The sequence below is a fragment of the Scyliorhinus torazame genome, chromosome 13, assembly GCF_047496885.1.
Source record: "Scyliorhinus torazame isolate Kashiwa2021f chromosome 13, sScyTor2.1, whole genome shotgun sequence".
In the NCBI taxonomy this organism is placed as follows: Eukaryota; Metazoa; Chordata; class Chondrichthyes; order Carcharhiniformes; family Scyliorhinidae; genus Scyliorhinus; species Scyliorhinus torazame.
The window spans coordinates 106345450-106357696 of NC_092719.1; the positions used below are offsets into that span (position 1 = coordinate 106345450).

Genomic DNA, 12247 nt, shown 5'->3' on the forward strand with positions numbered 1-12247 from the left:
ATTTACATTTATAGTAAGGATTTTCTCCCAGTATAGATGAAGTAACATGATGTAGCCAAGTCGGTGATTACTTTGGGAATAGCGATCACAATTCCGTAAGTTTTAGAATACTCATGGACAAAGACGAGAGTGGTCCTAAAGGAAGAGTGCTAAATTGGGGAAAGGCCAAGTATAACAAAATTCGGCAGGAGCTGGAGAATATGGATTGGGAGCAGCTGTTTAAGCGTAAATTCACATTTGAAATGTGGGAGTCTTTTAAGAAAAGGTTGATTAGAGTGCAGGACAGACATGTCCCTGTGAAAATGAGGGATAGAAATAGCATGATTAGGGAACCATGGATGACGGGTGGAATTGTGAGACTAGCTAAGATGAAAAAGGAAGCATACATAAGATCTAGGCGACTTAAAACTGATGAAACTTTGGACGAATATCGGGAAAGTAGGACAAATCTCAAACGCGCAATAAAAAGGGCTAAAAGGGGTCATGAAATATCTTTGGCTAACAGGGTTAAGGAAAATTCCAAAGCCTTTTAATCGTATATAAGGAGCAAGAGGGTAACTAGAGAAAGGATTGGCCCACTCAACGACAAAAGAGGGAATTTATGCGTGGAGTCAGAGGAAATCGGTGAGATTCTTAATGAGTACTTTGCATCGGTAGTCACCAAGGAGAGGGACATGACGGATGTTGAGGCTAGGGATGGATGTTTAAATACTCTAGGTCAAGTCGGCATAAGGAATGGGGAAGTTTTGGGTATTCTAAAAGGCATTAAGGTGGACAAGTCCCCAGGTTCGGATGGGATCTATCCCAGGTTACTGAGGGAAGCGAGGGACGAAATAGCTGGGGCCTTAACAGATATCTTTGCAGCATCCTTGAGCATGGGTGAGGTCCCGGAGGATGGGAGAATTGCTAATGTTGTCCCTTTGTTTAAGAAGGGTAGCAGGGATAATCCAGGGAATTATAGACCCGTGAGCTTGATGTCAGTGGTAGGCAAACTGTTGGAGAAGATACTGAAGGATAGGATCTATTCACAATTTGAAGAAAATAGACTTATCAGTGATCGGCAGCATGGTTTTGTGCAGGGAAGGTCATATCTTACAAACCTAATAGAATTCTTTGAGGAGGTGACAAAGTTAATTGATGAGGGAAGGGCTGTAGATGTCATATACATGGACTTCAGTAAGGTGTTTGATAAAGTTTCCCATGGCAGGTTGATGGAAAAAGTGAAGTCGTACGGGGTTCAGGGTGTACTAGCTAGATGGATAAAGAACTGGCTGGGCAACAGGAGACAGAGTAGTGGTGGAAGGGAGTGTCTCAAAATGGGGAAAGGGGACGAGTGGTGTTCCACAGGGATCTGTGCTCGGACCACTGTTGTTTGTGATCTACATAAATGATCTGGACGAAGGTACAGGTGGTCTGATTAGCAAGTTTGCATATGATACTAAGATTGGTGCAGTTGCAGATAGCGAGGAGGACTGTCAGAGAATACAGCAAAATATAGATAGATTGGAGAGTTGGGCAGAGAAATGGCAGATGGAGTTCAATCCAGGCAAATGCGAGGTGATGCATTTTGGAAGATCTAATTCAAGAGCGGACTATACGGTCAATGGAAGAGTCCTGGGGAAAATTGATGTACAGAGAGATCTGGGAGTTCAGGTTCATTGTACCCTGAAGGTGGCAACGCAGGTCGATAGAGTGGCCAAGAAGGCATACAGCACAAAGGCCTTCTTCAAAAAAATAGACAGGAGCATTATGAGCTTTGTGTGGGCGGGAAAGACCCCGAGGGTAAAGAGGGGGTTCCTGCAGCGCAGTAGGGACAGAGGGGGATTGGCACTGCCGAGTCTGAGTGACTACTATTGGGCTGCCAATGTGTCGATGGTCTGTAAGTGGATGAGGGGAGAAGAAGGTGCGTCGTGGAAAAGGTTGGAGATGGCGTCCTGTAAGGGAACGAGCCTAAAAGCGCTGGCGACGGCGCCGCTACCATTCTCCCCGAAAAGGTACACCACAAACCCAGTGGTGGTGGCGACCTTGAAGATCTGGGGGCAGTGGAGACGACATAGTGACGAGTGCCTCGGTGTGGTCCCCGATAAGGAATAACCACAGGTTCGTCCCGGGGAGGATAGATGGGGGATTTCAATGTTGGCAGCGTGCAGGAATTAGGAAGCTGAAGGACCTGTTTGTGGACGGGACGTTTGCGAGTTTGGGAGCATTGGAAGAAAAATATAAGTTGCCACCAGGGAATGCCTTCCGATACATGCAAGTGAGGGCATTTACGAGGCAACAGGTGAGGGAATTTCCGCGGCTCCCGACACAAGGGGTCCAGGATAGAGTGATTTTGGGGGCATGGGTTGGAGAAGGTAAAGTGTCCGAAATATACAGGGAGATGAGAGACGAGGGGGAGGCGATGGTAGAGGAGCTGAAGGGAAAATGGGAAGAGGAGCTGGGGGAAGAGATTGAGGAGGGGCTGTGGGCAGATGCCCTAAGTAGGGTAAATTCCTCGTCCTCGTGTGCCAGGCTTCGCCTGATTCAATTTTCGGTTCTACACAGAGCGCATATGACGGGAGCAAGACTGAGCAGGTTTTTTGGGGTGGAGGACAGGTGTGGGAGGTGCTCGGGAAGCTCGGCGAACCACACTCACATGTTCTGGTCGTGTCCGGCACTGCATGAGTTTTGGGAGGGTGTGACAAGAGTGATCTCAAAGGTGGTAGGGGTCCGGGTCAAACGAAGCTGGGGGTTGGCTATATTTGGGGTTGCAGAAGAACCGGGAGTGCAGGAGGCGAAAGAGGCCGACGTCTTGGCCTTTGCGTCCCTAGTAGCCCGGCGAAGGATTCTACTTGTGTGGAAAGAAGCGAAGCCCCCGGCGTGGAGGCCTGGATAAATGACATGGCAGGGTTCATAAGACTGGAACGAATAAAATATGCGCTAAGAGGATCGGCTCAGGGGTTCACCAGGCGGTGGCAACCGTTCCTTGACTATCTCGCGTAACGATAATGGAGAAACAGAAAAGACAGCAGCAGCAACCCAGGGGGGAGGGGAGGGGGGGAGAAGGATTATTCCATGTTCTTGTTTTTTCTTAGTTAGTTGGTGATATTTGCTTTTTGTTTATTTCTTTTTCCATCTGTTGGTTTAATATATTTAAACGACGTTTAATGTATATTCCTTTATTAAGTTGTAAAAACGGAAAATCTTTGTTTGAAAATCTTCAATAAAATATATTTTTTTAAAAAAAGAAGGCATACAACATGCCTGCCTTCATCGGACGGGGAAGTGAGTACAAGAGTCGGCAGGTCATGTTACAGTTGTATAGGACTTTGGTTCGGCCACATTTGGAATACTGCGTGCAGTTCTGGTCGCTACATTACCAGAAGGATGTGGATGCTTTAGAGAGGGTGCAGAGGAGGTTCACCAGGATGTTGCCTGGTATGGAGGGCGCTAGCTATGAAGAAAGGTTGAGTAGATTAGGATTGTTTTCATTGGAAAGAAGGAGGACCTGATTGAGGTCTACAAAATTATGAGAGGTATGGACAGGGTGGATAGCAACAAGTTTTTTCCAAGAATGGGGTGTCAATTACAAAGGGTCATGATTTCAAGGTGAGAGGGGGAAAGTTTAAGGGAGATGTGCGTGGAACGTTTTTTACGCAGAGGGTGGTGGGTGCCTGGAACGCTTTGCCAGCGGAGGTGGTAGAGACGGGCACAATAGCATCATTTAAGATGCATCTAGACAGATATATGAATGGGCGGGGTACAGAGGGAAGTAGATCCTTGGAAAATAGAAGACAGATTTAGATAAAGGATCTGGATCGGCGCAGGCTGGGAGGGCCGAAGGGCCTGTTCCTGTGCTGTAATTTTCTTTGTTCTTTATAACCAGGGGCGCTGAGGTGCTGGGCTGTGTTGATGGTTGTGGGGGGGCTTGTTTTTAAAAAAAAAATAATAATTCTTATTAAAGGCTTTCATAAAATATCAATAACAAAATGAAAAAGAAACCCAACAGTGTTAAGTACAAAACACAGTCCAGAAAAACATCCCTCCATACCCCCCTCCCCCCTGTACATAAATAATAAATTAACATTAACACCCCGACTTAATACAACAAGTATATACATCCTCTCAGACCCTCCAGTGTAAATAACAAAAACAAAAAAATAAAGTGACCCCCCCCCCAATCACCCCCCGAGTTGCTGCTGCCATTGACCAATGTCTATCGTTTTGCCAGGAAGTCTACGAACGGTTGCCACCGCCTAAAGAACCCTTTTACAGACCCTCTCAAGGCGAATTTCACTCTCTCCAATTTAATGAACCCTGCCATATCCCTGATCCAGGATTCCACGCTTGGGGGCCTCGTATCTTTCCACTGAAGGAGAATCCTTCGCCGGGCTACCAGGGACGCAAAGGCCAGAATTCCAGCCTCTTTCACCTCCTGCACTCCCGGCTCCTCTGCCACCCCAAATATTGCGAGCCCCCAGCCCGGCTTGACCTGGATCCTACCACCCTCGACACCGTCCTCGCTACGCCCTTCCAAAATTCCTCCAGCGCTGGGCATGCCCAGAACATATGGGTGTGGTTGCTGGGCTCCCTGAGCACCTAACACACCTGTCCTTACCCCCAAAGAACCGGCTGATCCTTGTCCCGGTCATGTGTGCCCTGTGCAGCACCTTAAACTGTATGAGGCTGAGCCTCGCGCACGATGAGGAAGAGTTCACCCTCCCTAGGGCATCTGCCCACGTCCCTTCCTCAATCTCCTCTCCCAACTCCTCCTCCCACTTACCTTTTACCTCCACCACCGAGGCCTCCTCCTCCTCCTGCATCACCTGGTAAGTTTCCGAGATCTTCCCCACTCCTACCCCCCCCCCGAGAGCACCCTGTCCTGTACTGTGTGTGGCCGTAGCCGTGGGAATTCCGCCACCTGCCGTCTGGCAAACGCCCTTACCTGTAAGTACCTGAAGGTGTTCCCCGGGGGGGAGTCCGTACTTCTCCTCCAGCTCACCCATTCTCGCGAACTTCCCGTCCACAAACGGGTCCCCCAACTTTCGTATCCCTGCCCTGTGCCACCCCGCAAACCCTCCACCTGTTCTTCCTGGGGCGAACCGGTGGTTCCCCCGTAATGGGGTCCCTGCCGAGGCCCCAACTTCCCCCCCTGTGCCGCCTCCACTGCCCCAAATTTTGAGGGCAGCCACCACCACCGGGCTTATGGTATACCTCCTCGGAGGGAGCGGCAGCGACGCCGTTGCCAGCGCCCCCAGACTCGTACCCACACAAGATGCCGTCTCCAGCCTCTTCCATACGGCCCCCTCCCCCTCCATCACCCACTTGCGCACCATCGTCGCATTGGCGGCCCAGTAGTCTCCACAGAGGTTGGGCAGCGCCAGTCCCCCTCTATCTCTACTCCGCTCCAGGAACACCCTTCTCACCTTCGGAGTCCCTCGCGCCCACACAAACCCCATTACACTCCTGTTAACCCGCCTGAAAAAAGCCTTCGTGATAAACACGGGGAGGCACTGGAACAGGAACAAAAACCTTGGGAGCACCGTCATTTTGATTGACTGCATCCTACCCGCCAAGGACAGCGGCAACGTGTCCCACCTCTTGAACTCCTCCTCCATTTGCTCCACCAGCCTTGTAAAATTAAGCCTATGCAGGGCCCCCCAGCTCCTGGCCACCTGGACCCCCAAATACCTGAAGCTCCTCTCCGCCTTTTTTAGTGGAAGCCCGCCAATTCCCCTCTCCTGGTCCCCTGGATGAACCACAAACAGCTCGCTCTTCCCCATGTTGAGGTTGTACCCCGAAAAGTCCCCAAATTCCCTAAGAATCCTCATTACCTCCGGCATTCCTCCCACCGGGTCCGTCACATACAGCAGCAGGTCATCCGCATAGAGCGACACCGTATGCTCCTCCCCACCACGCACCAACCCCCTCCAGTTCCTTGACTCCCTCAGTGCCATAGCCAGGGGTTCAATTGCCAGTGCGAATAGCAGGGGGGATAGGGGACACCCCAGTCTCGTCCCTCGGTGCAACCGAAAGTACTCGGACCTCCTCCTATTTGTGGCCACACTCTCCATCGGGACCTCATACAACAGCCTAACCCACCTGACAAACCCCTCCCCAAACCCGAACCTCTTCAGCACCTCCCACGGGTACCCCCACTCTACCCTATCGAAGGCTTTCTCAGCGTCCATCGCCACTACTATCTCCGCCTCCCCCTTCCTCGCCGGCATCATGATAACGTTCAAAAGCCTCCGCACATTCGCGTTCAACTGCCTCCCGTTCACAAACCCCGTCTGGTCTTCATGGATGATCTGCGGCACACAATCCTCAATCCTCGTGGCTAAGACCTTCGCCAGCACCTTGGCATCTACATTTAGCAAGGAAATCTGTCTGTAAGACCCACACTGCAGGGGATCCTTGTCCCGCTTCAGGATCAAAGAGATCAGTGCCTGGGACATCGTCGGGGGCAAAGCCCCCCCCCTCCCTTGCCACATTGAAGGTCCTAAATAACAGCGGGCCCAACAGGTCCATATATTTTTTATAGAATTCGACAGGGAAACCGTCCGGTCCCGGTGCTTTCCCCGCCTGCTTGCTTCATATCCTTTTGATCAGCTCCTCCAACCCAATCGGGGTCCCCAATCCTGCCGCCAGTCCCTCTTCCACCTTTGGAAACCTCAATTGGTCCAGGAAGTGGCCCATCCTCCCTCCTCCCTTGGGGGCTCGGATCGGTACAATTCCTCGTAGAAGTCCCTGAAGACCCCATTGATGCCAACCCCACTCCCCACCCCCTGTCCTTAACTCCCCTGATCTATAAAAACAGATAGTAAAAGTTTCTACAAATATATAAAACAAAAAAGAGTGGCTAAGGTAAATATTGGTCCTTTAGAGGATGAGAAGGGAGATTTAATAATGGAGATGAGGAAATGGCTGAGGAACTGAACAGGTTTTTTGGGTCGGTCTTCACAGTGGAAGACACAAATAACATGCCAGTGACTGATGGAAATGAGGCTATGACAGGTGAGCACCTTGAGAGGATTGTTATCACCAAGGAGGTAGTGATGGGCAAGCTAATGGGGCTAAAGGTAGACAAGTCTCCTGGCCCTGATGGAATGCATCCCAGAGTGCTAAAAGAGATGGCTAGGGAAATTGCAAATGCACTAGTGATAATTTACCAAAATTCACTAGACTCTGGGGTGGTCCCGGCGGATTGGAAATTAGCAAACGTGACACCACTGTTTAAAAAAGGAGGTAGGCAGAAAGCGGGTAATTATAGGCCAGTGAGCTTAACTTCGGTAGTAGGGAGGATGCTGGAATCTATCATCAAGGAAGAAATAGCGAGGCATCTGGATGGAAATTGTCCCATTGGGCAGACGCAGCATGGGTTCATAAAGGGCAGGTCATGCCTAACTAATTTAGTGGAATTTTCTGAGGACATTACCAGTGCGGTAGATAACGGGGAGCCAATGGATGTGGTATATCTGGATTTCCAGAAAGCCTTTGACAAGGTGCCACACAAAAGGTTGCTGCATAAGATAAAGATGCATGGCATTAAGGGGAAAGTAGTAGCATGGATAGAGGATTGGTTAATTAACAGAAAGCAAAGAGTGGGGATTAATGGGTGTTTCTCTGATTGGCAATCAGTAGCTAGTGATGTCCCTCAGGGATCAGTGTTGGCCCCACAACTGTTCACAATTTACATAGATGATTTAGAGTTGGGGACCAAGGGAAATGTGTCCAAGTTTGCAGACGACACTAAGATAAGTGGTAAAGCAAAAAGTGCAGAGGACACTGGAAGTCTGCAGAGGGATTTGGATAGGCTAAGTGAATGGGCTAGGGTCTGGCAGATGGAATACAATGTTGATAAATGTGAGATTATCCATTTTGGTAGGAATAACAGCAAAAGGGATTATTATTTAAATGATAAAATATTAAAACATGCTGCTGTGCAGAGAGACCTGGGTGTGCTAATGCATGAGTCGCAAAAAGTTGGTTTACAGGTGCAACAGGTGATTAGGAAGGCAAATGGAATTTTGTCCTTCATTGCTAGAGGGATGGAGTTTAAAACTAGGGCGGTTATGCTGCAATTGTATAAGGTATTAGTGAGGCCACACCTCGAGTATTGTGTTCAGTTTTGGTCTCCTTACTTGAGAAAGGACGTACTGGCGCTGGAGGGTGTGCAGAGGAGATTCACTAGGTTAATCCCAGAGCTGAAGGGGTTGGATTACGAGGAGAGGTTGAGTAGACTGGGACTGTACTCGTTGGAATTTAGAAGGATGAGGGGGATCTTATAGAAACATATAAGATTATGAAGGAAATAGATAGGATAGATGCGGGCAGGTTGTTTCCACTGGCGGGTGAAAGCAGAACTAGGGGGCATAGCCTCAAAATAAGGGGAAGTAGATTTAGGACTGAGTTTAGGAGGAACTTCTTCACCCAAAGCGTTGTGAATCTATGGAATTCCTTGCCCGGTGAAGCAGTAGAGGCTCCTTTATTAAATGTTTTCAAGATAAAGATAGATATTTTTTTGAAGAATAAAGGGATTAAGGGTTATGGTGTTCGGGCCGGAAAGTGGAGCTGTGTCCACAAAAGATCAGCCATGATCACATTGAATGGTGGAGCAGGCTCGAGGGGCCAGATGGCCGACTCCTGCTCCTAGTTCTTATGATCTCCCTAGCTGCGTCCCGCTTCCGAAGCTGATGCGCCAGCACCCGGCTTGCCTTTTCCCCATACTCATAAATCGTCCCCTGGGCCTTCCTCCACTGCACCTCCACCTTCCTGGTGGTCACCAGGTCGAATTCGGCCTGGAGGCTATGCCTCTTCCTCAACAATCCTTCCTCTGGCTCCTCCGCATACCTCCTGTCTACCCTCAGCATCTCCCCCACCAGCCTCTCCCTCTCCCCCTGCTCCCCCCGCTCCTTGTGGGCCCTAATGGAGATCAGCTCTCCCCTCACCACCACCTTCAGTGCCTCCCATACCATCCCCACTCGGACCTCCCCGTTGTCGTTGGTCTCCAGGTACCTCTCTATACTTCCTCGGACCTGCTCGCTCACCTCCTCGTCCGCCAACAGCCCCACCTCCAAGCTCCACAGCGGGCGCTGGTCCCTCTCCTCCCCATCTCCAAGTCCACCCAAGGCGGGGCGTGGTCCGAAATGGCTATTGCCGAATACTCAGTATCCTCTACTCTCGCTATCAACGCCCTACTCAAGATGTCGATTCGGGAATAAGCCTTATGGACATGTGAGAAGAATGAAAATTCCCTAGCCCCCGGCCTTGCAAATCTCCACGGGTCCACCCCTCCCATCTGGTCCATAAACCCCCTCAGCACTCTAACCGCCGCCGGCTTCCTACCCTTCCTAGACCTGGAGCGATACAGTGCCAGGTCCAGCACCGTGTTAAAGTCTCCCCCCATTATCAGGCCCCCCACTTCCAAGTCTGGGATCCGACCCAACATACGCCGCATAAAACCCGCATCATCCCAGTTCGGGGCATACTCATTGACCAGTACCACCTTCTCTCCCTGCAACTTACCACTTACCATTATGTAACTGCCGCCATTATCTGCCACAATGCTTGGGTGGTGTGTGTGTGTGTGTGTGCTTGTCCTTATGATAAGTGTGCCTTGTGATAAGTTGACCTGTTTGCGTCAGTGCTGTCAGATAACTAGAGTCAGTGCCTTTGTGCATGTCTCTCTTTGGATCTCAACAGTGGGACTTGAACCTGCAACCTTTTTGCCCAGCAGCATGAGTGCCTCTGACTGAGCCATGTGAATCACCCAGTCGAATCATTCAGACTTGTTCTCATCCATTACTCTTACTCTTCTTCAAACCTCAAAGTATATTTTAAAAGATATGTGGATTCTGCTCCACAAATGGTTTGTGACTGAGCATTAGTCATTTTAATCATCCCCAGTATGAAGGTGTGTTTTATAATTCCCCCCTTTTAAATCCTGTAATCTCTTGTCAGTCATGGCTCAGTTGGTAGAAGCCTTGCTACTGAGTCACGAGGTTTGGGGTTCGAGTCCCACGCCAGGCCTTGAGCATAAAAATCAGGCTGACATTCCAGTGGAGTGTTGGAGTGGCATCTTTCAGATGTTGTGTTGCCCTATTATGTATTTTCTTTTATTCCCTTTTCTTCTCATGTACTTAATGATCTGTTGAGTTGCTCGCAGAAAAATACTTTTCACTGTACCTCGGTACACGTGACAATAAACAAATCCAATCCAATCCAATCCAATGTGATGTTAAACTGAGTCCTCATTTGCCTGTTGGGTGGATGTAAAGAATCCCATGGCAATATTTTAAAGAAGAACAGGATAGCTGTCTCCAGTGTCTGGGTTGGTATTTATTCCTTAATCAACTGCACAAAAACCGAACATCCGGTCATTATCACTTCAAAAAAGCGACATTGTTGGAAGACATTGTTGCCCTCGGTATCTTAATATTCCTCCCTTGATTTTTACTCCCATCCCCATCTGACCGTTCATATCCTACTTATGGGTGGTCTTCTCGTTCTCTGAACTTCTGGCATGATATTTGCTGGTGTGAAACAATGAACAGACATACACTCATTGCAGTGAAGTAAATACAATAACATTTGCAGACCTCCAGGAATAACCCTCATTGGATTCTCCGGTGAACTATCATTCCAGCTGTAAATGTTCTCTTTGTGTGTGAACAGAATCCTGCAATCCTTTGCCCTCCTGAATACATGGTCTGCTTCTTGCACCGACTGATTGCTGCTTTGCGTAGCTACTGGGATGAATACAGACAGAGGAATCCATCATCAATACTCAGTGAAGGTACGGACTAATGCTTTAATGCTGTATGCAGAACAGTCAAAATCTGGCATGTAGTTATGAGAGATGAGGGCCTACAAATCCATTCCAAAGGGTTAAACTTCATGCTGAAGTGTGTGACCTAGAAGAACAGTGCAAAAACACCATTTGATCAAAAGTGGCATTGGTTGGGGAGCCATTGCGTGAATAGTCTCGGCATTGGAATAGTGGGTTCCCATGCCCCTGTTTCGCATGCAGCCCATATCTAATTATCCTTTCACAACCTCCCCCCAACTCCGTGTATGATTATTTTAGCATGGACCCTTCCTGTGTCATTATTGCTCCCTTCTTTCGGACACAAAGCACCTTTCCTAAGACCCCTGAAAAAATAACAGAGCTTTAACAGAATAGGACTTGTATTAGTGGCACCAGTTTTTGATGTGCGGGTCTCGACAGACAGGCTGCAATCTGGTCATACAAATCACTGGGATTCACTGCGGCACACTGAATAAAAACAGGACTTTCCACTCCTGGCCTTGAATTCTGGCAGGTATAGGTTTCGACTTCTGCTGAGTGTTGCAAACTGCTGCATCAGAAGCTGATGGCAGGAGCATGGTCTCATTTGTTAATGTGGCAGCCTGTTGATCGTGAGTCTGCCAGGAGTGGCAGATGTTAACTGTGGAAGGAGGGCCCATTACCCTTGGGTGTCTACTGAATTGCCCTGTTTTTCTGCTTCCAGATGCTTATGTTCCCCCTCAGCTCTTCTTCAATGGGAAGGTGGATTACTTTGACCTGCAGCGGCTTGGTGGGCTTCTCTCCCATCTGAAGAAAACTCTGAAAGGTGAGACGCTAGATGTTAAGTGAATAACATTCAACCATTTGGGTGTTGACTTCTCTCCCAGAAATGCAGCCTTTCCGAGAGGATGTGACCTCTAGATTTCAGTGTCCTACAAACATGTTGTATGTCTGGTTGAGTGTAATAAGGGCACATGTGCTGTTTTGTGACTACCCCTGATTCAACAGTATGAATTGCCAGGGCACTCCGTTCAAGGAAAGACTGTGGTCCCAGGCACAGAAATTACGAGCATGAGAAAAGAACAAAGTATGCCCTGGTTTTGCATTGGTGATTCAGTGATAGAATTATTGCCTGCCATGCGGGAGGCCTGGGTTCGATTCCTGGCCAGTGTAAGTCACCTTTTTTGGGTGGTACGGTGGCACAGTGGTTAGCACTGCTGCCTCACAGAACCCGAGACCCACGTTTGATTCTGGCGTTAGGTGACTGTGTGGAGTTTGCACATTCTTCCTGTACCTGTGTGTGTTTCCCCAGGTGCTCCGGTTTCCTCCCACGGTCCAAAGATGTGCGGGTTAGGTGCATTGGCCGTGCTAAATTGCCTTAGTGTCCAATGGTTAGATGGGGTTTCGGAGAAAGGTGGGAGGGGTGGGAGTGGGTCGGGGTAGGGTTCTCTTTCGAAGGGTCGGTGCACCTCGATGGGC

At 49.1% G+C, this 12247-nt stretch overlaps 1 protein-coding gene across 2 annotated transcripts in view; it reads left to right on the plus strand.

Moving 5' to 3' along the window:
* The window catches only part of rnf123 (ring finger protein 123), a 718228-nt gene that overhangs the window by 172475 nt on the left and 533506 nt on the right, over positions 1-12247 (plus strand). For both annotated transcript variants that reach the window (XM_072472026.1, XM_072472027.1), the window contains exons 19-20: positions 10657-10777; positions 11493-11594. In XM_072472026.1, the coding sequence (XP_072328127.1) occupies positions 10657-10777; positions 11493-11594 (223 nt within the window). The remainder of the gene's footprint in view (positions 1-10656; positions 10778-11492; positions 11595-12247) is intronic.